The sequence below is a fragment of the Colobus angolensis genome, unplaced genomic scaffold, assembly GCF_000951035.1.
Source record: "Colobus angolensis palliatus isolate OR3802 unplaced genomic scaffold, Cang.pa_1.0 Scaffold204, whole genome shotgun sequence".
NCBI classification, from domain to species: domain Eukaryota; kingdom Metazoa; phylum Chordata; class Mammalia; order Primates; family Cercopithecidae; genus Colobus; species Colobus angolensis.
The window spans coordinates 3,406,587-3,433,539 of NW_012115200.1; the positions used below are offsets into that span (position 1 = coordinate 3,406,587).

Here is a 26,953-nt window from a genome sequence, read left to right on the forward strand (position 1 = left end):
GGGGCTGGGAGAGCCGGGCAGGTGTGAGGTGGGGGGTCTGGGAGAGCCCGGCAGGTGTGAGGGGGGGGCGCTGGGAGAGCCGAGCAGGTGTGCAACCTCTCCAGCTATGGGGGCTGTGGCACAGTGCGGTGTCCAGGCTGGGGACAAGGGGCAGCTTCATGAGGATGGGGAAGTCTGGGATAGAAGCTGCTCAGAGAGGGACTCAGAGCAGGGCTGGGGTAGAAAAGTGGGAGGAAGGTGGCCCAGAGGTGGCCCAGCCCCAGGGGACTGGGGGCAGTCAGAGAAGAGGCAGGCTGGGGTGAGGGTGGGGTTCAGAGGCAGGGCCTTGCCCTGAGAGTCAGCAGAGCCAGTAGAACTGGGGGTGCAAAGCACTGCTGGGCCTTTGAGCCTGGGGCAGAACAGTGGCCTCCCAGGCCTGGCAGGAGCTGCAGGCGGGAGGAACATCATTTCCAGGTTCCAGGACAGCTGCCGACCCAGCTCACAAGGCCCCGGCAAGGCCAGGTGGGCGACAGAGGCCTCGGGTTCTCCCAGCGAGAGACCTCAGCTACTATTACAGCTGAAAATATCGCACAACCTTGGTTCCTTACATCAGCCAAACATTTTGCTGTTTTTGTGGCCATAGCACAGGCTGGCACCTGAGTCCCGGAACATTCTGGTGTGGGATGCTCGGCCTCGCCAGGCCCTGAGTGAGGACACAGTGGGTCAGGGATGGATCTCTGCTGTAGGGAGCACCAGCCTCTAGGAGGAATCGATCTGTGCTCACAGTCAGACATGCTCCCTTGAGAGCCGTCCGGTGCTGGCCCCCACGCCCCGGGTGTGGGCACATAGCTGTGGCCCTGGGAGGGTGGTGTCTGAGTCTGGGGACAGACAGGCCTGGGGATGGAGCCCTGTGGACGAGGCTGACCTGAGCGGGACCCTGTGGGAGCTGTGGGGGTTTCTGTGGGGGTTCGTCTGCTTAGCGCCACACGCGTGGCCACAACCCCAGCAAGAATGTGCTGTCTGAGGGCGCTGCTCCCATGGGGTGAACCTGTCCCACCAAGGTCCACCCTGAGGACAGTCACGTCTGGCAGGGCCGGTGAAGGAGGGAGGGTCTGAGAGAGTCCTGGGCGTTCAGCACACACTCAGGACCATCATCTGTTCTTCCCAAAATGGACCCCATGATTCGAGGTTCTGCCTCCCTAACTCTGGCCAGCAAAGCTGTCTTTACTTTGGGTCCGTTTTGTTCACTACTCAGTCCCCAGCACGTAGAATAGGTGTTCAGAAAATATTTGTTGAATGGATTTCATCAAGTGGCGGCCCATTTGCAAAGAGCACAGCACCCCCATCCTCCCAAAGGCCCAGAGTCAGAGGCCTCCCAGCCCCCCTGGTCGGCTCCCTGGCTTTTGGGACTCTGCCTGCCACCTGCCCCAGCACCCCAGCCTTGGTCCAGACACCAGCCTGACTGTGGGTCTTCTGGGCCGAGGCTCCTGGGTGCCAAGGGCCCATCTCAGGGGCCCACTGGGCACCTCGGCTAGCCCTGGATGGGGAGAGACTGGAGGGGCCACACAGCAGGGCAGGGACTGGGCAGGGGCAGAAGCCCAGCTGGGCAGGGCCACACCTGCTCTCGGAGCATGGAGGCTTAACAGGCAAGCCCCCTGTCTTGTCCTGGGACCCTAAGTGCAGGCCTGGAAGTGTGGCACCTGGTGGGGGCTCAGGGTCTCAGAGAGGAAGCCAGGTGGAGGGGAGAGAGGAGAGGCCTGCAGGGTGGGGACAAAGGGGCCAGCAGAGACCACAGACAAGCACGGTTGCTGCTGCCAGGGCAGGGCTGGGCACAGCAGGGCTGCAAGACTGCACTCAGGGCTGGGCTGCTAGAGAAGGTGCCAGAGAAACCAAGTTATCCAGCGGGTCAGGGATGCCCTCTCCCTGCCCAGAAGGTTGTGGTGGGTGGCACTGGGGTCAGAGCTGCCTCTGCCCTGTACACATCAGAATGCCTTGGCTAGGGAGCTCAGGAATCACCCACCAGCCCAGGGCCCATCATCTTCAGACCCTAATGATTCCACTGTGCAGACTCCTTGATTTTACAGCAGAGGAACCTGGAGCCTCAGAAGGCTCCAGAGCCAAATCCTCATCTGCAAGTGACCCGCTCTGTGCTCCTGGAGAAGCTGGGCTCCCAGCGGCTTTCTTGGCCAAATTTCTGCTAAAGTCAGACGTGGAAGGGGTGAGGCACTTCCCACCCACAGGTATGCGATGACCATACCAATGCCCCGTCCCCTGCGCATCTGGCTGGTGACAGGCTCTGAGGACAGGGCCGAGCTAGGGCCCCAGGAGCAGCCGTGTGGCAGATCTGTGCCATGTCATCACGGAGCCTGAGAGCACTGTCTGGGTGCACACATCTACTGCACGCTCAGCACGTTTGCTAAAATACAAGCTCAGACAGTTGTTAAAGACTCTATAAATCCAAAGAATTACAGGCAAAAGCCAGTTTCTCCTTTCCCATAAAGATCTGTAATTTATAATACGGGTTCCTCCTCCGCCAGTTGTCTAGACAGCTAGTTAAAGTGGAATGCTAATGTATAGCAGTGATTAAAACCCCACACAAATATGGCTGTAAAAATGAGGTCAGTTTCTCCCCCAGTGCTATTTTGGGGGTGGGAGTGGGAGATGTAGCCTGTCCTTGCTTTTCGCCTGGAGACTGGCATCAGGTAAGTGGCCGAGAGCTTGTGCCAGGCCCTTGCTCTCTCATGGTGTCGCGCAGAGTCTGGGGATCAGTGTGTCTTCAAAACTGGCGTTGCCAAACGCCGCAGCAGCAGCTTCCTTTGAGCCCCAAGTCTGGCTCCCACACAATGCTTTGGTTTTGCTGAAGACCCCAGATTGTGACTTCCAGCCATCCACAGCCAGATGCAGCATCGGCTTCGGGGGCCAAATCCTCGCCACACAGGCGCTTGCCTTGCAAACGATGAGGGAGTCCCTGAGGTAAGGTCCTACCATTGAGTAGCTGCCCACAGTCCTGGCTGTGGATGTCCAGAGACACCTGCTTGGGATGAGTTTGGGAATATTGAGAGCTTTTGCAGGGCACAGGGCACAGCTGTGCCCACAGCAGAGCTAACCCAGAATTTCTGGAGGGTGACACCTGGCATCACGGTTCGCTTTTCTTTCCATTTTGTTGATGTTGAGGAAACGTCTACAGAGAACAGGCTCAAATCTGAAGGAAATGCGTGATGTTCTGGGGGGGGTGTGTCGTGACCCAGCACTGGGGTGGAGGCCCAGCAGGGCTGCCCGTCCCAGCAGCACCCGTCCTTCTGCTGCTGCTTTGCCCACCCCAGCGTGTCACAGCCGAGCTGGCCATGTCGCCTACATCCATTGCCACACAGTCATCTGTCCAACCCTGGCACATCGCAGCCGAGCTGGCCGGCCGCGCCACACATGTCCATTGCCACACGGTCACCTGTCCTTCTGTGAGAGGCATTGGAGTCGTGTCCCACGCTTGGCCGTCATACGAGCACTGGTCACATCCTGGGTGGCACGTACATGCCTTTCTCTTGTGTGTTCACGGGGCGAAGAGGGGAATTGTGGGGTGGTGGGTCGGGCAGACGCTTTACCTCAAGACAGAAATGCCACTCGGCTGGTGGGCAGAGCCCCACTTCACTCCACATCCTCGTCAGGGACAGTATCGCCACTTCTTTAGGAAAGCGGCGAGAGAGAGAGAGCTGGCCGTTCCGGTGCCCATCCGCATATCACCTTTCGTAAGACACCGCTCATGTCTTCCCCACCTCTAAGCCGGAGTATTCATCTTCTCCCCGCTGACGGCTTCTCCCAGTTTGTGGCTGACCCAGTCATCTTCCTCATGCTGGCTTTGGATGAAAGAAGTTTGGCATTTTAAGGGAGCCCAATTTGTTGGTTTCTTTTGTGTGCTGTGTGTGTCCGGTTTGGACATCCTCTGCCCCTCCGAGGGCATGAAGGTGCCCTGTCTGTGTCACTCAGATGCCTTACTGTTTTTCTCAACATTTAATTCTATAATTCATCCAAGTTCAGTTTTTGTGAATAGTATGAGATTTACAAGCAGGGACATGTTCCCTGCTTGCCGTGTGGATATCCAACTATTCCAGGATCGTTTTTCGAAGACTGTCCTCCTCCCCTGTGCTGCAATAGCACCTCGGTCATGTGTCAAGTGAACCCACAGCTGTGGTCCGTTTCCAGGCCCCGTTGCATTCTGCTGGTCTGTTGCTCTGCCTTGCGTCATGAGTACCATGTCTTAGTTCTGACACTTTAAAGTACAGCCTGACATCTAGTCCTCTAAGTTCTACAACTTCTTTCTTTCTCTTCTTCAAGACTGTTATTGCTTTTCTGTATGAAACTTAAATGAGCTTGTCAGTTTCCTCAGAAAAACTGGCACCTTGAACCTTAATAAACCTGGTGTATTTACTGTTACATTTTCTCTTCTGTCAGCCATGTTTTGTAAATTTCAATGTAGAGGTCTTATGTATGTATCATTGTATCATTGCTAAAACTATTCCTAAATATTTAATGTTTCATGCTGTTATAAATGGTCGGCTTTTCAAATTTTAAAATATTATTTTCCAATTATTTTTCGCTGCTATACAGAAATACAATTGATTTTTATATCGATCTATTCTGCAGCCTTGCTAAATACACTTATTAATTCTGACAACTTGTTTGTATATTTTAAAAATATTTTCCATGTACACATAATCATGTTGTATGTGGACAAAGATAGTTTTGGGGGTTGTTTTTTTGAGAGATAGTTTCTCATGATTGTATCTCACTGCAGCTGTAAACTCATGGGCACACGCTGTCCTCCTGCCTCACCTCCCAAAGTGCTAGGATGACAGGAGTGGCCACCATACGTCATCCCAAAGACAGTTTAAGTCTTCCTTTCCAAGCTCACACCTTTTGCTTTTTTCTTTGCCCTGATGCACTGTGAAGGCCTGCAGTGTAACTGAACAGAAGTGTTGAGAGTGACCACCCACCCGTCCTAATTCCCAGCTGCTGGTGAAAGTATCAAATATTCATTTCACCGAGTGTGACGTTAGTTGCAGGTTGGTTGGTTTGTTTTGCTTTTGTTTTTGTTGGGTTCTTTGGCAATACTTTTTTTTTTTTTTCTGGACACAGTCTCGCTCTGTCACCCCGGCTGTGGAGTGCAGTGGTACAATCACAGCTCACTGCAGCCTTGGCCTCCCAGGCTCAAGTGATCCTCCCACCTCAGCCTCCTGAGTAGCTGGCACTACAGGCACATGCTACCATGCCTGGCTAAGTTTTAAATTTTTTGTAGAGACAGGGTCTCGCCTTGTTGCCCAGGCTGGTCTTGAACTCCTGGGCTCAACTGATACTCCTAAAGTGCTGTGATTGCGGGTGTGAGCCACTGCACTCTTCTAAAGTGCTGTGATTGCAGGTGTGAGCCACTGTGTCCAGCCAACAATACTTTTCATCAGATTAAGAAAATTCCCTTGTATTCCTACTTTGCTAAGCATTTTCTTCGTGAATAGCTATGGAATTCTGTCAAATGCTTTTTATGCATAAATCGAAATGATCATTTTTTTTCTTTATTCTGTTGATGAGATGACACGTTAATTGACTTTTAAGTATAAAATAAGCATTGTATTTTTGGAATAAATTTTACTGGGCCATGATGTCCATTTTATATATAAGTATACACTGGATTTAGGATTTTTTCCCACTTTTTATAATGTCCTTGCCAAGTTATGGTATCTAGATTTGGCTGGCCTCATAAAATGATTTTGGAAGTATTTTGCTTTTTCTATTCTCTCAGTGAGTTTGTTCAATGTAAGTATATTTCTTCCTTAAGTGTTCGGAAAATTCACCAATGAAGTTATTTGGGTCAGGAGTTTTGTGACATATTTTTAAATTATGAATTAAATGTGTTTAATAAATATAAACCAGATTTTATATTTATTTTTATGTTAAGTTTGGTAAAATAGATTCTTCAAGGAGTATGTTCAGTTCATACACATCTTCCCACTTGTTGACATTAGGCTTTTCTTTTTTTTCCCCCCCGAGACAGAATCTCACTCTGTTGCCCAGGCTGAAGTGCAGTGGTGCCATCTTGGCTCACTGCAATCTCCACCTCCTGGGTTCAAGGAATTCTTCTGCCTCAGCCTCCCGAGTAGCTGGGATTATAGGTGTGCACCACCATGCCTGGCTAATTTGTGTGTGTGTGTGTGTGTGTGTGTGTGTGTGTGTGTGTTTAGTAGAGACAGGGTTTCACCATGTTGGCCAGGCTGGTCTTGAACTCCTGACCTGAGGTGATCCACCTGCCTCAGTCTTCCAAAGTGCTGGGGTTACAGGTGTGAGCCACCGCGCCTGACTGCTCGCTAGACTTTTAATCAGAGCTTCTTGTTATCTATTCACTGTCTCTTGTTTCATTCCTGATGCTAGGAATTTGTGTTCTTTTCTCTCTGTTTTTTACTCTCGTCCCCCTGCTCCTTTCTTTTTTCCTCCCTCCCTCCTCTTCCCTCTCTCTACTCCTTGCCTTGGATGAGGTTATCCCATGGGGTTATCCAACCATTGTATGGGATTATCTCCTTTTGGTCAACATTTAGTGCTATTCTATTAGTTGTTACAGAGAAATATTAACATGTATCCTTAACTACATTCTATCATAAATTAGTAATTTTGCCATATACCCAAAATACAAGTACCTTATAAGGCAATAGGTCAACCCCATTTACCCACTTCTCCTATTATTGTCGTATATTTTACTTTGACACATGTCATAAGCCCCCAAAGAAATGGCTTTTACTGTTGCCATAAGCAGCCAATGGTCTTTTATATTTATATCTTCACAAGTTCTCATCTGCAGCCTTTTCCCTTCAGCCTGAAAGATTCCCTTTAGAGTTATTTGCATTGTGGGTGTATTAACAAAGGACGCTCTCCGCTTTTGTCTAAGGACATTTTAACTTGCCTTCATTTTCCGAGGATGTATTCATTGAGCCTCACATTGTCAGGCATTTTTCTTAGCACTCAAAAGATGTCCTGCCAGTGTCCTCTGATTTTGTTAGTTTCCGTTGAAAAGCCAGCCGTCGCTCTTAGAGTTGTTGCTTCAGGCAAAGTGTCTTTTTTCCTGTCTGCTTTTAAGATACTCTCTTTAACTCTGGTTTGCATCAATTTCACTATGATGTGTTTAGGTGTGTTTTTGTAATTTAAAAAAAAATATTGCTTGGGGACAGCTGAGCTGCTTGAATCTGAAGTGATGTCTTTCAACAGATATGGAACATTCTTGACCATTATTTAGTCAAACATTACTTCTTCTCCTTTTTCTTTCTGGTATTCCAATCACATGTATATTAGACACTTTGACTACAGCTTAGTTTTCTTGAGCTCTATTCTGTTTTATTTTTCTGTTTTTCCTTTTGTGCCTTGGTTGGATATTTTCTATCATTTTATCTTGGGTTTGTGATTTTACTGAGTCCAGTCTGCTTTGAAACCTTTGTAATGAATTTCTAATTTTAGACCTTGTATGTGGGATTTGAGTGCCTACTTCTTTTCAAAAATAGATCCTGATTCTCATTTGAATTACTGCATTTTATTCATTTTATTATCTCAGAAAAATATAATGTGTTAATTACATTAGTTTTAGTGAGTTAATTACAACGATTTAAAAAGTTCTTATCTGCTTACTTCAATACCCTCACCATCTCTGGGTCTGTTTCGATCAATCACAATTATTTTTTAGGTTCTTATTGACTGACTCTAGTCATCTTTTGATTTGTTGCCATAGAGTTAGCTTCATTATTGGTTATTTTTCCCTGCTTCTTCACGTGTCTAATGATTTTCATTAAATTCTTGGCACTGTGGGTGATGTGTTGTGAGGCTGAGCATTATGTTATTGTTGTCTTAAGAATGTTGAGTTTTGTTCAAGCAAACAGGTACTGACCAGCAGATTACCTGGATCCTTTTGAGGTGTGGTTTCAGGCTTTGTTAGGTAAGGTCTGTTTAGTTTTCTCTTAATGTGAAGTTTTTACTCCTAGGACATTGTCCTGCCCCTAGAGTGTAACTTTTGCAGGGTCTAGAGAAATCACTATGATCTTCTATTCTGTCTGAGCTTGAATTGCAATGTCTCAACAGCCATGTGCAACCACTTACATTTCTACTTACCATTCAGATTCTCAGGAACTGTTTCCTGCAAGGCTTCTGGGAGTCCTGCCTTGCACATGTACAGCTTAGCAGTGGCCCAAGGACCTGAGGAAATCCTTAGTCAGATCTTTGTCATTCCTTTTCTGCCATTCCCTCCTCCACTCTCCAAATCCCAGCTGCTGTAGCAGCCCCAACCAAATTCTAATCTTAGTTTCCTGCAACAAAAGAGGCCTCTGCGGCTCGGGGCTCTGTTTCCCAGGAGAGAGGTTGCGAGAACACCCTCAGGGAAAACGTTAGGGGAGGTGGGGCCCTGTGCTGACAGGCACTGATCTACAGGCTCAGGGATCTGCCTGTGGACAGCGGTCACAGGGGCTGTGACGCTGTGTGTCCGGGGCTCTGTGCGCACAGGCACTGATTTCCTTGTCTCCTTCTCCTGCCCCTGTGTTGTGTATCCTGTTCAGCTTCTAGAGTTGTTCACCACAGAAGGGTGAGTCTAATGCCAACTACCCCATCATGTCTGGAACCAGAAATTTCTGGGCATCAGTCCTTTTTTTTTTTTTTTTAAGAGAAAGCTGCTTAGGTGATTCCAGCACGGGACCACCAGGCTTAGGAACCACCTTCTCATGGTGCTGGCAGATTATCCCATGATTGAGGGGGACCTGGACATTCTGTCTAGAGAAAAATTCCCAAGGGTTAATTCCCAGACATGCAGTAAGTTCTGGTGTCCCTGGGACACCAAGGGGCTTGGGCTCCTAAAATGTCACATTTCCCTCATCTTACAAGCTCTCCTACCCCACCAGAGGCTGAGGGAGGCTTGGCTGCCTCATCTACCACCTCCAACCGCTCCCCTGCCTACCCCCCACCACCCAGGTCTCTGCTTTCTCACAGGGAATAATAGGACCAGGCTGTGTATCTCATCTGTGTATTTTTCCCATCTCCCCACCCATTCTAAGCTCTTGGGAGCTGGGTGATGGGGGTCCTTCCTTCTCTCATCAAGACCCTCTGTGCTAGGAAAACAAGCCCCAGCTAAGACAAAGCACATCTCCTTCCTTATCTCTAGCACATCCGCTGGGAGCAGCAGCCTTTTCTGTCACAAGACACATTCGTATGCTCAAGTCACTACCCACGGAACCAAGAGTCGAGGCAGAGGGAGGGCTCCCCTGAGGTGCAGACCCCTCTGGAGGAAGAGGTGGTGTGAGTGACACCCGCCAGACATGAGGGCTCCTTACGCAGACCCAGTCTTGGGAAGGAGTCCTGGCTCCATGGGCCCTGGGTCAGGAGACCTGCTGGGGGGTCGCAGGCACTCTGCCAACACCTTAGGCAGTCACCTGTCTGCAGCACTGAGGCATGGTCAGCCGAGTTGGGAGCAGCCACAGCTGCCAGTGACTATGCTGGGGACGACGACGTGCCCTGTGTAGTGAGCGTGCTTCATGGGCGTGGCGGGACACACGCGTGCAGGGGCCTCAGCACTGTGGGGCAGTGGTGAGATCATGTCTGTGGGCTTCACAGTCAGCAGGGAGGCTTGTCAAATGCAGCTTCCCAGGCTCCACCCTAGAGGTTCTAACTGCACATCTAGGGGGGCTCAGGGATCTGCCCATGGACAGCTGTCACAGGTGGCTGTGATGCTGCGTGTTGGGGCCCCATGCTGAGAGACACTGCGGGGCATGCCTGGGGGCAGGTGAGTCAGGCAGGCAGCGTGGAGGGGCGTCTTCTCTCCTCCAGCCTCGGCGTCGGCCTGCACACCCCCTGCAATGGAGACCACCGTCCCAAGGGCTTCTCTCCAGTTTCCAGGCAGCCTCTGCAGCTGGGAGTGAGGGGGTCCTGATAAAAGAAAATCTTGTTTGAGTCTGAGCGTGTGAGCGCCAGGCCGCAGGCACAGCTGCTGATGGACACACACTTATTTCACCGGCCCCCTTCCCGCTAACTGACTGTGTTGCCTCTTTCAGTGTTGCTGTGTGCAGAGAAGATGGGGATTTAGCAGTTAAGGATTTCTTTTCTTCTGTTCAGCTCATCACTTGCTCCATCCGGGCTAATTAGAAGTCTCCTTTCTTTGTTTCCAAGCTAACTTCAGCGATAGCAGATTTATTAGCTTGTTTAAACCTCAAACAATTAGTAAAGCAGCAAGATATCCCATTCTGCTCTGTTGTTCGAAAATGTATTTCAAACTGAGCTGTTCATCCCCGTAGACCTTGTCTTCTCGTAAATCTAGTGCCATGGATAATGACGTCCAAAGTGCCGAGCGTGTCTGTCTGAAGAGTGGGGGGCCGTCGGGTCGGCTGTGCTGCGTTCTGGCTGGCGCATCGCTGCCCAGAAGCGGGGCGGGGGCTTGCAGGCTGCAGCTGCTGTATCCCCGGAAGGAAAGGCTTCTTCCCTTTGTGGGTTGAGCACAAATCTTCACGTTGTAGGGAGGGTGGGGAGGGCCGCCGACCCCTCACAGCCACTGGCGGGGCAGACGTCCTGCACACCCCTGGGCTGCTGTTTCACCCCGAAAGCCCCGGCTCGCAGCCAGATTAATGAGCAATGTGGTGCTGCCTGAAGACAGCTGTGTGGGGTCCCAGCTTTTTAGTCATGCCCAGAAGCGTGGAGAGGTGGTGTCCAAAGACCACAGTGATGCCCCCACGTTGCACAGCCTTCCCCTAGGGGGTGGGCCCAGGCTGGGGAAGGAGTAGCACTGGCTTTCAGGCCAGGGTTTCTGTTCCCCATGGTTTCCCCTGCCTGTTTAGAGAAGAATCTTGCCCATGGCACCTTCCTATTGGCAGAGTGTGGGTAACTTGGGTGTCCTCCTCTCTGTCCAACCTACAGCAGAGGCAGGAGCTGGAAGTGGCTTCTGCCGACTCTGCTAGACACCACCACCCCCATGTGCACCCAGGACCCCAGCAGGACAGCACCGACTGGGATACCGTGCCGGGCACACAGAGCCTGGGACCCTCAGGAAGGAGTCCCCTGCTGGCAGCAGCTCTGTGTAGCCGGCTGAGCCAGGGCCTGATGGGAGCCGGGGTGTCGTGCCTCAGCCCAGGGCTGGGGCTCCTGCTCTCCGTCCAGGACGCTGCGCTCTTGCTTCTGGTCTCAGAGCCCGGAGCCTGGCAGGGCTGCGCTTGTTTCTATGGTAACTGCAGATCCGTGTCCTGCCGCCTGTGTGATTGTGTTCTGTTCTCCTTGTAGATGGAGGAGATAAAATTTAAAGACAGAGCAGTCTTCGTGCTGGAGAGAGAGTTAGGGGTTCAAGCCGGGCAAGCTCAGAGACTGCAGCTCCAAAAAGAGGCTCTAGATGAGCAGCTGTCCCAGGTCCGAGAGGCCGACCGGCACCCGGGCAGCCCCAGACGGGAACTTCCTCATGCAGCCGGTGCAGGAGACGCTTCAGACCACTCGGGAAGCCCTGTAAGCACCTCCCAGGCCCGCTGGCCCACCCTGTGTCACAGACCCAGCCATGTGGCTGCACGGCCCTGCCTGGGCCACTCCCTCAGGAGACCAGAGCCCGAGTTGAGCCAGCACCCTCCTGCCTGGGCACCTCCCCACCCAGCCTGGCCCTAGGTGTTCAGCTCCTCTGGCTCTGGCCCAGAGGGCTGGTGGACTCATCTCCTTCCTTCCTGTCAGCGTAGCATCGGCCCCAGCCCTGTCACCCTCCCGTGGGCCCCGGCCTCAGGCTTCTGCTGCAGTCCATGGCACTTGCTGGCCTGGGGTCTGGCCCTGGGTTGGTGGGAGGAGGCTGTGCTGGGCATGCGCTGCCGCTGTCTCCAAGCACACGGCCTCTGCCTCTGGCCCGGGAAGGCTGGCGCACCGGCTCCCTGCCCACCGTGTGCCCAGCTGGCCCCTCGAGGGTGATTTCTGGCACTCGCATCACCAGTCACCCTCCCACCCGCTTCTCATGTGATCATGCCACTCTCTGTTCCTCCCTGGGCCGCTCTGCTGTGTGGGGTCTGCTGACCACCCTGGGCTGAGCTCCACCCGCTTCCTCGCTGCTGCTCTGCACTCACATCCTTGTCGTGGTTCTGGGACACCCTGGGGTATCTGAAGTCCAGGGACCCTCCAGCTGGTCCTTCTGGGTCTTTGACCCCGAGCCTCTCCTGCACCTGTTGAATGAGGAACTCGAGTCGGGCCCAGGACCATCCTGGATGCTGCTTGTTCGCTTTGAGGACAAAGCCGTGTGTGAGCCGAGCCGGCCCTAGGACAGCAACATCTCAAGAGTAGAAAATATTATTTTAAGATCTCATTCAGACAGCTTCATTGAATGAGATCCAGCCCCTCCTGCTGGTGTGTGGTAGACTATGGCATTCACTCCAGAGAGATTTGAAACTGGATTCAAACGTTTCCACCGATTTTTGAGTGAAGTTCCAGGGGTCCCAAAAGCGGCCCTTTAGAAGTCCCATTGAGGGAGGTCACCTCTTTTGAAAGTCTCCAACAAGTGTCTTTCCTGTGCTCATGTCATCGTACCAGAGAAATCCCACCCTGCCGGGCCGGGGACACACCCTCCTGAAGGGGCAGCAGCAGGGGCCAGGCAGAGGGCTGGGAGCTGGCAGGTGTCTTTCTGGCATCACCCACACTCACGGTTTCTGCATTTGCACGTCCCCACCCTCTCCATCTGCATACTTCTAGACACGTCTGCTCCTTTTCATTATTTTACTTTATGTGACCTTAAAATAGTTGTTGTGTTTGAGGCAGGGTCTCTTGCTCTACCTGTCGGTTCTGTCGCCTCACGCAGTTGCGGTGACCACGGTGCTAGGCCGGGTGCCTTTCCCCTGGGGGATCCAAACCTTCCCGACAGCCTTGTGGAGGCAAAGGCGCTGGTCCCGCGGCATGGTTTTGGTTCCTGTAGCGTGCTGGGATTTGCAAAGGCTTCCCAGGCCTGTGTGTAGGAACAGTTATTTGCAGTTGATTTTTGTTTTAGGAACAGCAGTTGGATGAAAAAGATGCCCGGCGCTTCCAGCTTAAAATTGCAGAGTTAAGTGCGATTATCCGCAAACTGGAGGACCGCAACGCCTTGCTGTCAGAAGAGAGGAATGAGCTGGTGAGCGCGGGAGGGGGCTTCTGGCTCCCGCGGGTTTGTGACTGCGGAGGTGGACCTGGGGGGAGTTCACTTTCAAAATTCCTTGTGAAAAGGAGTGGTGGTTGCAAGGATCAGCCTTGCATCTAAGTCTCCTGTGTTCCAGTTGAACTTTATTAGCAAAAACAGGTAGGGGCCACATTTACCCCTCAAGGGCTGGTTGACTAACGCCTGCTCTGCATTACTGGGGACGGAAGCCTTCTCTGTTCTGCAGATGATCTAGGATGTGCAGACACGGCCCCTCAGTGGGGTTGTCACCATTGGTCCTTATAGCCACTGAGATTTCCAGGTAACTCAAGATCCTGGAGGGTGCTGAGCTGTCACGAGTCTGCAAGGGTCCAGCGGGCTAGGCAGTTTTACCACAGCCCTTCTTGGCAAAACAAAGCACTGGCCCCGGACTGCTGGTCTTCATCTTCATCCCCGTCTGTCAATGGGACGGGACTCACTCACCCCGGACGCCGAGCCCAGCCCTGAGCTTGGGTTCACCTGGGTGTTGGGCGAGTGGGCGCCACTTGGAGGCATGGACTTTCCAAATAGTGGCTGGGAACTGCGTTGTTGCAGCCCAAGCTCTGGTCAGTCTGCTGCTGACTCTGTGTGGAGACCTGCCACTTAAAGAACAATCGTAATTAATTTTGTCTTTCAGTTAAAGCGTGTAAGAGAAGCCGAGAGTCAGTACAAGCCACTGCTGGATAAAAACAAGCGCCTCAGTCGGAAGAATGAGGATTTGTCTCACGCTTTACGCCGAATGGAAAACAAGTTAAAATTCGTCACCCAGGAGAACATAGAAATGGTGAGGGGGTGAGGGGCTCCGTGGGGCCACGGCCGCACCCGCGCTCCAGGCAGCAGCCTCTCCCTTCTCCATGCAAGATTTAGCCTGACAGCTAGTCCCAGGCGGACGATCAGGCCTTCTGCTGGAGTCTGGCCTCACGCATGTTTGAGGGGGAGCAACCGCCAAGCCCAGCCCTGGGGAGGGGAGCCTTGAAGGAGGCCCTGACCGTGCGAAGGACGTGGCTGTGGGGCGTCCCCTCCCCAGGCCTGTTTGCCCACGTCTCACTTGAGGGCCTGGAACAGGCGGCCTCCAACTCGGAAAATCCCAGGCGAGGGTGGTAAGAGGCTGCAGGGTCCCAGCTGTTGGGGAGGAGCAGAGGCCTGGCACACAGCACCGAGCAGGAGTCAGGGGTGGGAGGTCTCAAGCCAGCGTCACGAGCCAAGGCCACGAGCCAGGAGTGGGGAGGCCGTCAGCCAGTGTCACTGCGTTTCCCTGCCCTGAAGACCCTGAAGGCCATGAAGCCAGAGTTTACCCAACGAGTAATTCAGCAGGACGTGGGGGAGAGGCGCCCTCCATACCCCTCTCTACGGAAGCCCCTTCTTTTCATACTGAGTTAAAGTCAGGAGGGATTTGGGAGCGGTGGCCGGGTGGGAAATGGGCACAGACAACCCAGTGTCCGCTTCAGGGCTCTGAGCGATCCCCTCCAGCCATGCGTTCTGGGAGACCAGCAGGGCCCACGTGTGTCCGTTCGGGCTGCACACACCTGCTCTTGCTGCGGGACCGGGCCAGCGCGTGGGCCTCCTTTCCCCAAGGCCTCACAGCTGGGCTGTTCTGAGGCCTGAGCAGAGACCGCCAGCCACGCAGCTGAGCGTGGGCAGCGCGGGTTGAAGGAGAACCCCTGCCCCACTGTGATCAGCCAGACCCCCTCACTCCCCAACTTGTGATGTGGGCTGCTTGGCGTTTCAGAGACAGAGAGCCGGAATCATACGGAGACCCAGTTCCTTGAACGACCTTGATCAAAGTCAGGACGAGAGAGAAGTCGATTTCTTGAAGCTTCAGATTGTGGAGCAGCAAAACCTCATAGATGAACTATCTAAGGTACCTGGCGGGCTGCCTGCCGCGGCACCATCCTCTGGCTCCCAAGGGGCTTGGCTAACAGGGACCCTTAGCAGTTCTGTGACGTGCTGTCTTCCTTTCCTAGACCCTTGAGACCGCCGGCTATGTGAAGAGTGTGTTAGTAAGTACGGTCAGCGCCCGCCTCCCCACGCCCCCACTCTCCACACAGTCACCCGTGGGACCCATCCTGTGCCCAGGGCTCCTCACAGACCAGACAGAAGCAGCCGCGGCAGCCTTTCGGGTGGATTTTGTTGTTGCAGTGCTACCTGGCCAAGGCCGTGCATGGGTGGCTGATGCCCTTCGGAGTGGGTCAGACAGGAGCTAGGGATGCCCACTGATGCCCCAGTTGAGACGGCACCAGCTTGGGACGATCATGTTTCTGAGTTAATGGCCAGGGTCAGATGGCTGCCCTTCTCTGGCTGCTCACCCCACCATGCATTTCTCCCTGGCCAGCACAGACAGGCAGCCGCAGCCCAAAAGGTTCACCATCACGGCCGTGAAACCACAGCATGGGTTCCCTGGAGAGCAGCAGGACCCCGGTCTCCTTAGTATTTTAAGGGCATCAGTCCCCACACAGATGTGGACGCCACCCCTGCAGGGTCCAGAGGGGCCCTGGTCATGAGTCCCTTCCAGCTTCCCACAACTCTGTGCCCCTCAAGTCACCTGCCCCGTGTAGCCCCCAGATGCATTCAGAAGGAGGGGCTGGTGGACGATTGAGCAAGACAAGCTCAGAGCCCACCTCACCGGGGAGCTGCCCGTGTCACCCTGGAGACATGAGCTCCCCGAGCAGCAGAGCTGGAGCCAGGGCCTCCCACTGTGGTGTGGGGACAGCCAGCCCGGACGGCATCTTCCCTGTCATCCAAATGATGGGACGGGGGCAGTAAACCGTGGACTGAAACTGATGGAGCTCTTCCACCACTTACACAACCTCTTCAACTGACTTCTGCAGGAGCGCGACAAGCTGTTAAGATTCCGGAAGCAAAGAAAGAAAATGGCAAAACTTCCCAAGGTAAGGAACAGCTCACCAGCACGTGTGGAGAGTACGCCAGGTGTGTGTGCAGAGGACCGTGCCCGCGTGTGTAGAGAGTACGCCAGTATACTGGGTGCAGAGGACCATGCCCGCGTGTGTGGAGAATACGCTGGGTGTGCATGCAGAGGACTGCGCCCATGTGTGTGGAGAGCGCTGGTGTGTGTGCAGAGGACCGCGCCTGTGTGTACACCAGGTGTGTGTGCGGAGGTTGGTGCCCGCGTGTGTGGAGAGTACGCCGGGTGTGTGTGCAGAGGATGGTGCCTGCATGTGTGGAAAGTATGCCGGGTGTGTGTGCAGAGGACCACGCCTGCGTGTGTGGAGAGCGCTGTGTGTGGAGAGCGTGCTGGTGAGTGCTTAAATAGGAGTCAGTCTTTGGAGATGAAAAGAAAATTTTTATTATTTCTAAAAATTGTTACTGTGAAACAACCAAAATAAGACCCAAAGTAAATACTCTGTTCATCAGTTTTAGTAAACTTGTTCCTTTCAAATTTCCAAGAGAAGACAGGAATTGGTAACAACCGTACCAGCAACACTAGCAATGAAGAGGTGGCAGCTCTGGCGTCCTCACCGCCCGTGTAGGTCCGAGTCCCCACGACCCGTGGGATGCATGGCTCTGAGGACGGGCGGCTGTGGGCTGCTCACACTCACCCGTCCTGGCTGTGGCACACACCCCACACTCGCCTGTCCTGCTGTTCACCATCCTCGGCCAACTCCTGCAGGCTGCAGCAGCCTCGTCCACAGGCCCCACAGGGCAGACCCACGTCCCCAGGAAATGTGAACACCTGTCATTTCTCTACAGTAGAATCCTTTGTGATAAACCTATGATTTTTATTAAGGGAGCCTTTGGAGCAGCTGCCAAAGCACCTAACTCATCTCCTGCTTTATGTTAAGAGTGTGTATGTCTGTGTATGTGTGTGAGTGTGTGCATTTGTGTATATGTATGTGTGTTTATGTGGGTGTGTGTGTATGTGTCTGTGTATGTGTGTATATGTGAGTGTGTGTATGAGTGTGTATGAGAGTATGTATATGTGTACGTGAGTGTGTGTGTGTGTAATGTGTGTGAGAGTATGAGTGTGTGTATGTGTGAGAATGTGTGTGTGTGAGTGTGTGTATGAGTGTGTATGAGAGTATATGTGTACGTGAGTGTGTGTGTGTGTGTAATGTGTGTGAGTATGAGTGTGTGTATGTGTGAGAATGTGTGTGTGTGAGTGTGTATGTGTGAGTGTGTGAATGTGTGTGTGTGTGTTGCTTTTCAGCGGTCAGCAGTGTTTTTTGCTGTTAGGTTGTTAGATGCTCCTCAGTCACAGACACTTGCCCTCTGGAAGGTGGGGAGGAGGAGCTGTCCAGGCTCTCCCTGCTCGGGGCCCCTCTGGGATGTGGACGTGTCCAGCAGATGCCTTGGCCCTGCGAAGGGAGGATGCAGGGTGTGGGGAGGCACACAGGACAGGGGCCAGTGGTTGGCAGGGATAGGAGAAGCCGGTGGCCTTGGGGTCCCAGAGGGAGTTTTGCTGGAAAGTTCTGGCAGAAGAACTGAGAGGAGACCTGGAGGCCACCGTGGCCACGGCAGAAGGGACTGAGAAGATGGCAGGCTTTCTGTTTTGTGACACTCCTAAACCTAGATGAGGAACCCTGTGATTCTCGAAAGCAGGGGTGAAGGTGCAGACATCAGGGTGAACCTGGGCAGTCCCCGAAGGCAGGGCCTCTCACACCAGCTGGTGGAGGACCCTGTTTTTGTTTTTATTCCAATCAGACAAGGACTGAAACCTTAAAAAATAGAACAGAAATGCATCACTGGGAATGAGATCACACAGAGAAGGCACCCACCATCAATTCCGTTACCCCGGGCACCACCCTCAGGGAAGTGCAGGGACGGCGCCCCATGAAGGGCCTCATTCCCCACCACTGAGAGCAGGTCCAGGACCCGCTCACCCACGGGGTTCCAGGCCCCTCTCCCACCTGCCCCACCAGCCTTGCCATAGAGCCCCCCTCACACCCAGGCCACCTCCTCGGCCTGCACCAGGGCGGCCAGGGACAGAGACGGGAGTGTGTTGCAGGGTGGGGCTGTGGCCCCCACCATTGGGCAGCAGGAGGCGGGTGAAGGCAGCTGTGCCTGGGTCTGGTTTGAACTGACATGTTGCCTTTCGGTCACAAGCCGGTTGTTGTGGAGACCTTCTTTGGATACGATGAAGAGGCCTCCCTGGAATCCGACGGTTCCTCCATCTCTTACCAAACAGACAGGACGGACCAGACCCCATGCACCCCAGATGATGACTTGGAGGAGGTAACGAGGGGTCCTGGGCTTGGAGGAGGTAACGAGGGTCTCCTGCTGGGTCCTGGGCTTGGCTGGGCGTGGGCTGCCAGCTTTTCACAGGGAAGCCCTTGGCAGCCCTCACTGGCACTGACCCGCTGATAGCTGGCTTGGACGTGGTGAGAAGCTCCGATGACGTGGCTCAGGGTGTGGGCTGAGGCCCGCTTCTTGCTCCCATGAAGGCTAAACCTTGCCTCCTCCTGCCACTGAGCCTCCGCCCCTTCTGCGCAGGGGTACGGCGAGCTCTCCCTTCCTGAGGGGCCTTCCCAGGATGGTCTGAACCACTCTTCAGGGAGTTTGGTCCCAGTGCCAAAAGCACATTAGGGTGAGGGGGTGTTAAGCAGGAGTTTTCTTTCTGATGACAGCACAGGCGTTTCTGCCCACCAGCCCCTTCTTCCAGAAGGATGGCCACCCTCAGGTCCAGGCAGCCATTTCAGCACCAGGTCGGAAGCTAGGACTTGGCGTTGTGGGACGCAGGCCCTGTGGCCATGGGACAAGGAGTGGGGTCCGCAGCCAATGGCACAGCCAAGGATTGGGCCTCCCTTGGCAGACCCTGGAGGGCGGCCCAGTGGCCACAGACCTGTTGAGGGACCTAAGACATTCTCGCACAGCCTCAGGTGCAGGGTGGGGCAGGGGAACTGGGCCAGGCCGAGGTTTCTGGGCTCAGTCACTCCTGGACATGGCCAACGCTTCCAGCCCCGGGGGCCCACTGGGACCCTTTGAAGGCCAGGCTCACCTGTCTTCTCCCTGGGGTGGCGGGGGCACTGCAGCTAGTAGGGCGAGCCTGCAGGAGTGCGCCTGGGAGGAGACGTGCTGCCTGGCGTACTTTACCCCCTTCACAAAGCCCAGCTTTCTTCCCAGGATGCATTTCAGCAGAGCAGAGCATGTGCAGGCCTGGTTGGTAACGGAGGGTCTGCTGGGTCAGGGCAGCCTGGCTGGCAAGCGGGAGCCCCAGCTGAGCCCCTGACCATGGCCACCAGCCCAGCAGTCTCACCCTGGCCTCGGCCATGCAGCCGGCTCAGCTCCCACTGCAGGGCTCGGTGCTCCCCTCTCCAGGGAAACCTTTCTCCAAACAACACTGCGTCCCCAGGCAGCCGCCCCTCCTTGCACACTGGGGAGGGTCCTCTCCCTCACACTGCTAGAGAGACCCCCCCACACACACACCATTTGATGTCTGGGGAGAAGGGAAGCCCCGGGGCCCCGCCGTCGGAGGAGGTGCTGGCCGCTGACGCTGCGTCTCTGCGGGTGTGGCATCCGTGTCTCTCCAGGGCATGGCCAAAGAGGAGACGGAGCTGAGGTTCCGGCAGCTGACCATGGAGTACCAGGCCCTGCAGCGCGCCTATGCCTTGTTGCAGGAGCAGGTCGGAGGGACGCTGGATGCAGAGCGAGAAGTTAAGGTCTACATGACTTCCACCGCGCGTTCCGGGCCCCCTTGTGCCTTCCCGCTTGACCCCATGGCCCGGGCTGGGACACCTCTCTCGCCATTCCTCCTGGGCCTGAGCCCCTCCGCTCCTGTCTTTGCCTCCGGTCCTGATGGTGCCCATGGAGGCCAATCAAAACCAGGGATTGAGGAGTCCGGTGCTGGGAATTGGCCCAAGTGGGAGGGACTGGCCCAGAGCAGTGCCAGGCACAGGTGTGAGTGTCCTGGGGGAGATGGGATGGTGGTGGTGGCAGGGGCCCAAACGCCCAGGGTGGGTCTCCTTCCAGACATCCTCTCCCGCTCTTGGCAGCATGGCGATGACCCATGGCAGCATCGAGCTCAGTGTTGAAACTTGCGGAGGTCATTCATGTTCACGCAGGCTGTACCTGCCCTGGCCCTGGACCCTCTCCCCCGGCCTCCCCACTGGGCAGGATCCCAGCGGCCGTGTCCCTCCACCTGCTTCCCTGGCTCACCTTAGCGTCGTCGTCCCCCAGGAAAGGCCCCAGTGTGGCTGGCAGGTGCCCTCTGTGGGCCGCAGGGGGTAGTGTAGGCACCAGGCATTGTGGGGAGAGCATGGGTCATAGGTCGGGGGTCCTCTCGCCACCCCCCCTCACTTCCTGAGGCTCGGAGGGGAAACCGCTGAAGGACCTGCACCTGGTACCCCTCACAGCGAGACAGGCTGCTTTCTGGGGGAGCTGAGGGGTTCTCCAGAGCGGGCAGCTGTGGGGTGTGGGGTTCCTGTCGGCCTCCCCCACCCCACAACCACCCTGCAGGGCCAGAGACACCAGTGTCCAGCAATTCTGCAACTTAGGGTGGCTGAGCTGGGTGGGGAATGGACCTCTTGGGGCGAGGGGAGAGTGTGCATAGACCACCCCCAGTGTGGTCCACACTAGCGCCCCCGGGGAGCCGCCGGCCTCACCCACTGTCCACCTAGACCACCCTGGTGACATGGCTGGTTTCCCTCCTGCCTTCCTGGCACCTCACTGGGGATGTCTGTTGTGAAAATTAAGAGAGTGCTCTGCCCCTCCGTGCCCCTCCTCCTGTCCTGAGTGGGGAGGCCTGACTCCCCCTCCTCAGGCTCGGAGAGATTTGTCTGCGTAACTGGGGACTTTAAATATCGCTGCTTTCACTTTGACTTAATTTTTGCATGACCCTTGGAGAAAGGAAAAAGTCAAAGCCTTGGTTCAGAGCATCATAAAGCACGGCAGCCCCGAGACAGCCCAGAGCCTCACGGGCCCAGCCTTTCTCCCTCACAGCAGGGGCGGGGCAGCAGCCGCATCCTCCCGGCCAAGCTCGCCAGGAGCTGGGGGAGCTGGAGGAAGCATCCTGTCTTCCCTTTTTCCTGTCAGGTGCCAGAGAAACATTTGCTCGGGGGCCACATGAAAACGCAGAACTCAGAAGCTCTGCTTAGAGAGTGAAAATGTCCAAATTGCATGTAAAAATTTTTTAATGTCATTTAGAATCAGAGGAAAATCTGACGCCAAGAGGGGCTGCATGGTTATTTTAAAAATTGGAAGATACAGAAAAGATTAATGAAGAAAATAGACTAGCCAGCATCCCACAGTCTGATTCTGTATTATAATTGGAAATGTCACTCCTCACTGTGGAAGTCGAGGAAGCCTCAGGATAAGGAAGAGGGTGGGAGAGGACAAGCGTCTGAAGACATGGACGTGGGCCCATCCCTGCCACGGTTCTGAGGCTGCGGGGGGCCCACAACCCTCTGTGGGCTCTGTTTCCCTGTCTGGAAGCAGGGTTAGAACTCACTAGAATTCCCTCTGCTGAGGATTCTCCAACCCAAGGGCTCACACCCACGATTGTGACCCCTTAAGAGACGGAAGAGGCCAGGGTGATGGCAGGAGCCCAGGAGGGCCTGGGGGCAGGGAGCTGGGACCCAGCACTCCAGGGGCACCACAGGCCACGCCTTCACTCATCCCCCACCCCAGCTGATGGTTCCTCTGACCCTGTGCCTTGTCCCGAAATGCACCCCTCCCTTGGAAGCTATCCCCAGAGAGAGCAGGAGCCACCATGGGGTGAAATGCCCCGTGGTTCGGAGCCACCAGAGCAAACTGAATTAAGGGAGGTGGCTCAGACCTCGGCTAGAAGCCTTGGTGGCGTTCGGGAGGGACTTCACAAACCAGGATGCTGACAGGGAAAGCACCAGGGCTTTTCCTGCAGACGTGGGGCGGGCTCTGGGAGTCAGTTAAGGAACACGAAATTCAGGAAGGCAGCGAGCCCTGGGCTGAGGCAGCTCCTGCACAGGCAGCCGCACCACCCGGGGCTTCCAGCGGGCCCATGTGGAGAGTCCTTCGAACAAAGCCCTCTGGCCGGCACCTGGCAGGGCTGAGCACACACTAGGTGTCACTCATCCTCCTCAGCTGTGTCATCCTGTAAACAAAGATTTCTCTTAACAAGTCCTCAAAATTAACCTGCAGAATTTCCCCTTGGAATCTAAGTGAGATCTCTTGCTTCAAATAAGACTTAAAGTTCTCCCTCCAGGGCTGGGCATAGTGGCTCACTCCTGTAATCCCGGCACTTTGGGAGGCTGAGGCAGGCAGACTGCTTGAACTTGGGAGTTTGAGACCAGCCTGGGCAACATGGTGAAACCCCGTCTCTACAAAAAATACAAAAATTAGCGGGGTGTGGTGGTGCACGCCTATGGTCCCAGCTACTCGGGTGGGAGGTGAGAGGATCACTTGCGCTCAGGAGGCAGAGGTTACAGGGAGGCAAGATTGTGCCACTGAGCTCCAGCCTGGATGACAGAGCCAGACCTTGTCTCAGAAAAAAAAAAAAAAAAAAAACAACAACAACAAGAAACAGTTCTCCTTCTCTTAGAAAGCATCTCTTCCAAAGGAAGGATGAACAGTCACTTCTCAATGAACTGAACCAAAAGACAGACCCTTCTGACATCTCGCGAGTATGTGTGCTGTCTGTTTGGCTTTTAGAGAAAATTTGATGTATCTTTCCTCCCATCCTACAGACCCGTGAGCAGCTACAAGCCGAAGTGCAGAGGGCACAGGCACGGATCGAGGACCTGGAGAAGGCCCTGGCAGAGCAGGGGCAGGTGAGCCTGCAGCCACCTGTGCGGGTGTGGGGGGCACACGTGGGTGGGAAGTATTTAGCTGCACCTGAAGACAAGCTTCAGTGGTGCGATCATAACTTTCTACAGCCTCGACCTCCTGGGCTCAAGCCATCCTCCCACCTCAGCCTCCCGAATAGCTGGGACCACAGGCATGTGCCACCACGCACGGCTAATTTTTGTATTTTTTGTAGAGACGGGGCTTTGCCATGTTGACCAGACTGGTCTTTGGTGTTCTGCCACATCACGACTTAAACGTTAGTTTATGTGTTCCTCTCTCAGTATCTTTATTTCTTTCAATTCAATTTTCAAGGATATGAAGTGGATTGAAGAAAAGCAGGCACTGTACCGGAGAAATCAAGAGCTTGTGGAAAAGGTGAGCCCCAAACCCCTGGAGACCCTGGCAGGACTTGCTCTATCCTCCTGGGAGCTGCAGTGGTCCCTGCAGGGCTGAAGGGTGGAGCAAGGGCTGAGGCTTCTGAATGGCTCTGCCCCAGGCCCCTTCTGCTCTGCTCCCTCCTGTGGGACCCTGTCAGGACGGCCCGGAGAGAGGGAGCTGAGGCCTGTTCTCCCGGGTCCGGGCAGGCCCCTCTCTGCAGCAGCATCTCCATTCGTGTCCAGTTGTGCTGATGGTTCTGTGGGTCGGCTGGTTAGGGCATCGTGACAGAGGTGCCCTTTTGAGACCACTGGAATCATTCCCCTGGGAAGCCTGGTGGGGTCAGGGAAGTCTCCTTCCAGCAACGCCTGTGGGGAAGCTGGAGGGTCCTCAGGGAACAGCCCACGGACCAGCCTGGTTGAGCGAGTAGGTATTTGAGACTTTGCCAGGGCGTCACCTGGCAGACCCAGGTCCAGGCTGTCTTGGCCCCGGATGACAAGAGGCTCCCAAAGTGATGCCCTGCCCCCACCCCCACCCTGGCCCGGGCTTTGTGGGCTGGAAGACTTTCTCACACGAAAAACAGATCAGAACATGCGACGTGCGGCCAGGCTGCTCTCAGTGGCCTTAGCTTCTGCCTGGGGTGCAGGGAAGGAAGTGTAGGTTTCTCTCAGGGCACCTCCCCGCCACATCAGGCCCACCTGGCTCAGCTGCTCCATGCACTGGGTTAAAGAGGGGGTCACAGCACCGAGGGCCCTAGACTTAGGTCTGGGCAATCCAGGGCCATCCCAAGAGGGGTGCACCCCGCAACTGTGGGAGCAGGTGATGTGGCCCGAATCTGAGGCGGGACTGGCTATGGGTCCAGGGGCAGGAGGGCCAGCAGGGCTGTCATTACCACACACGAGTGAGGGGTGCTCCGTGTGACCCCTGCCCCACTTGTCCATGGGCAGGGACAGGTGTCCTGAGGAGGCAGCAATATCTCACACTGGCAGGTGCGGCCCTCTGGGGAGAAGCCAGGGTAGCCTGGCTGACGAGTCTGACGTGTGCCAGCAGGACAGAGCTTCAGACAAACAGGGACGTCCAGCGCAGCCCTTGCACTGCTGTCAGCCCATGGCCGGTCATGCCCTCTGGGGGTCCTGCTTTAGGCTTGGTTCACATCTTGAATGGTGAACGGCACCCCCATGTTCCCTGTGGACACATGGAACATCTCTTAAATTAGGAGAGCTGTTTCCACAGGGCTCAGCACAATGCTGTGTGTGCCAAGTAAATGCTGGCACAGGCAGAGATTCACGTGCACTTTAGGGCACACACTTAAACACCCACACACATAAATGCCTGCATGCGCACTTGAACACATGCACACAGAAATGCTGGCACACACACGGAAATGCTTGTGCACATACACACATGCCCATGTGCACACTTGGAGCCATGCTTTTCTCTGGCTACATGGGAGTGGCTCACGTTCCTGGCCCTGCAGGTGTTCCAGGGCAGGCCCACTGTGCAGCAGCACACAGCTGGCCCTGCGGGAGGGTCCAGCTCCCACGGAGCCGGCTCACTCTGAGGATGTTCCTGAGTTTATCTTGGTCCCCTGAGCATCGGAGCGGCTCCCTCAGTCCCCCACACTCAGCTCCAGGGGATGGACACAGCTGTCTGCCCCTGGTGGACCCTGCCCCCATGAGGCTGCTGAGGACACGTGCCATGGGCCATGTCATTTACCCTTTGGAAGGGATGGGGGACTCCTGCATCTGGTTTACTCCCAACTGGTTCCATTTAAACAATCCCTTAATTAGCCAAGTGAATGCTGGTGGCCAGGTGACCACGGTACCCACTCCTTCCATTGGGCACAGCCTGGGCTCCAAGGGGCACCAGGGAGGGGAGCCACTTGGGACATTTATCCTCCACGACCTCCCTTCTTCATCCTAGCTCAGAGCCCCACTAAGGCCCCCAGGCTCCTGGCTTGCGGTGCACAGCCCCTGTTGGAGACGTTTATCCTTGATGCCTCCCTGCCCAGGGGCCACCCAGGCTCAGGGCCCCACTACAACCTCCAGGCTCCTGGCTTGTGGTATGCGGTGCTGCCTGCCCAGCCCCACCCACCACTGGATGGCTGGGCCGTCTCACTAGGACAGACCCAAACATACCCAGGGCTGTGAGGAGCTTCCAGGGCTGGGCACCCGGCCAGCCAACTGGCCTCCCCGACAACCAGCAGCTGTCCAGTCAACTGCTGTCCAGTCAGCCGCTGGCCAGTCAGCCTGGAGTTGTCCTTCCAAGACCTCTGGTGAGAGAGAACCAGACCCCTCACCTCATGCATCTTTTATGTTACAGATCAAACAAATGGAGACGGAAGAGGCTCGGCTTAGACACGAGGTGCAGGATGCCAGAGACCAAAATGAGCTGCTGGAGTTCAGGATCCTGGAGCTTGAGGTAGCTGGGCCGATGGCCAGCACTGTGGCCTGTGGCCGTGTCAGGGATCCAGTCCTCAGCCTTCCTAACCCACATAAACCCCTGAACATGACCCCAAAAGGCTGGCTCAGGAAGGAAAGAGGCAAATGGCTGTGAATCGCCACCTCTTCATACCAGCCACCCAAAGCACATGTCCATGGGGAACATGGGCCGTGGAGCTCAGTGTCATGCAGGGAAACAAAACAAAAGCACGACGGGTGACAGTGCAGCATCTGCTCCAGATCTGTGGGCCGAAGAGCCGGCACGTCCATCCTCCATCCACCCCCGTGGCCCTGCTGCAGCTGGTGTGCGGCCGTGCCAAGGCCTCGGTGGTCAGCAGACGTTTGTTTCTTGCCCCTGAGTGAGGGCAGTGGGGGCCACGCGGTGACTGGGAGCCCTTTGCCTGTGCTCTGCCGTCCCTGGCCCTGTGTCCTCTGCGATGACCTGCACAGGAGGAGGGAGGAGGGGGATCCCACCAGGCAGCTCAGGCTGGGTGTGGGCAGCCACGTCCCTGTGATTGTTTCATGGTAAGGGCAGTCCACCTGTGGGGCTGGGAGGAAGTGGCCCACACAGGGGCCGCCCCTGCCGAGCACCACACACCCCCCCGAGGCCTCTGTCTCAGGCCAGCACCTGGAGCCTCGGAGTCCAGCTGGAGCCACCTGTTAGAGCCTTCCCGTCCACCGCCGGACGACAGGGCAGCTGTGTGGTCACTCCATGTGTGGATGACCTTGGCCACGTGGGCTTGCCTGTGGGGACAGTGGCAGCACCGGGGGCCTGTGTCCTCCAGAGGCTCTTCTGGTCAGGCCTGCAGGGATGCGACCTGCAGCCCCTCCCCTGATCCTCCCCATAGCCCCTGGGATTCACCAAGGGATGTGCCCTGGGCTCAGGGTGGGGACTGCCTAGGCCACGTGACCGGAGTGTGATGAACTCTGCCCGGCCCATCTGGGGTCGGCGAATACACAGGGGCACGGTCTTCATGGGCCGGTCCAGGTCCAGTGCAAGTTCTGCCACCACGGCTGCTGCTGCGGTTTGGTTTTCATAAATGCTGTGTTGATCCTTGGTTCCATGGTCTTGGCCCATGTTCCTCAGGCCCCAGCACAGCCCTCTTGGAGGGACGGGATGGGAAGGAGGCGGCTCACCCTTCTGCCCCTCTGTCCTAGGAGAGGGAGAGGAAGTCACCCGCCATCAACTTCCACCACACGCCCTTCGTGGATGGGAAGAGCCCCCTGCAGGTGTACTGCGAGGCCGAAGGCGTGACTGTGAGCTCCGCCCCCTCCGCCCCGCCCC

General features: G+C 55.3%; 1 protein-coding gene across 1 annotated transcript in view; it reads left to right on the top strand.

Annotated features, from left to right (window-relative positions):
* The window catches only part of JAKMIP3 (Janus kinase and microtubule interacting protein 3), a 66,572-nt gene that overhangs the window by 21,235 nt on the left and 18,384 nt on the right, over positions 1-26,953 (top strand). The window contains exons 3-14 of the mRNA XM_011941961.1: positions 11,254-11,469; positions 12,977-13,096; positions 13,776-13,922; positions 14,868-14,999; positions 15,103-15,138; positions 15,967-16,026; positions 18,200-18,328; positions 19,624-19,752; positions 22,753-22,836; positions 23,165-23,227; positions 25,550-25,648; positions 26,827-26,925. Coding sequence (XP_011797351.1) covers positions 11,254-11,469; positions 12,977-13,096; positions 13,776-13,922; positions 14,868-14,999; positions 15,103-15,138; positions 15,967-16,026; positions 18,200-18,328; positions 19,624-19,752; positions 22,753-22,836; positions 23,165-23,227; positions 25,550-25,648; positions 26,827-26,925 — 1,314 coding nt within the window. The remainder of the gene's footprint in view (positions 1-11,253; positions 11,470-12,976; positions 13,097-13,775; positions 13,923-14,867; positions 15,000-15,102; positions 15,139-15,966; positions 16,027-18,199; positions 18,329-19,623; positions 19,753-22,752; positions 22,837-23,164; positions 23,228-25,549; positions 25,649-26,826; positions 26,926-26,953) is intronic.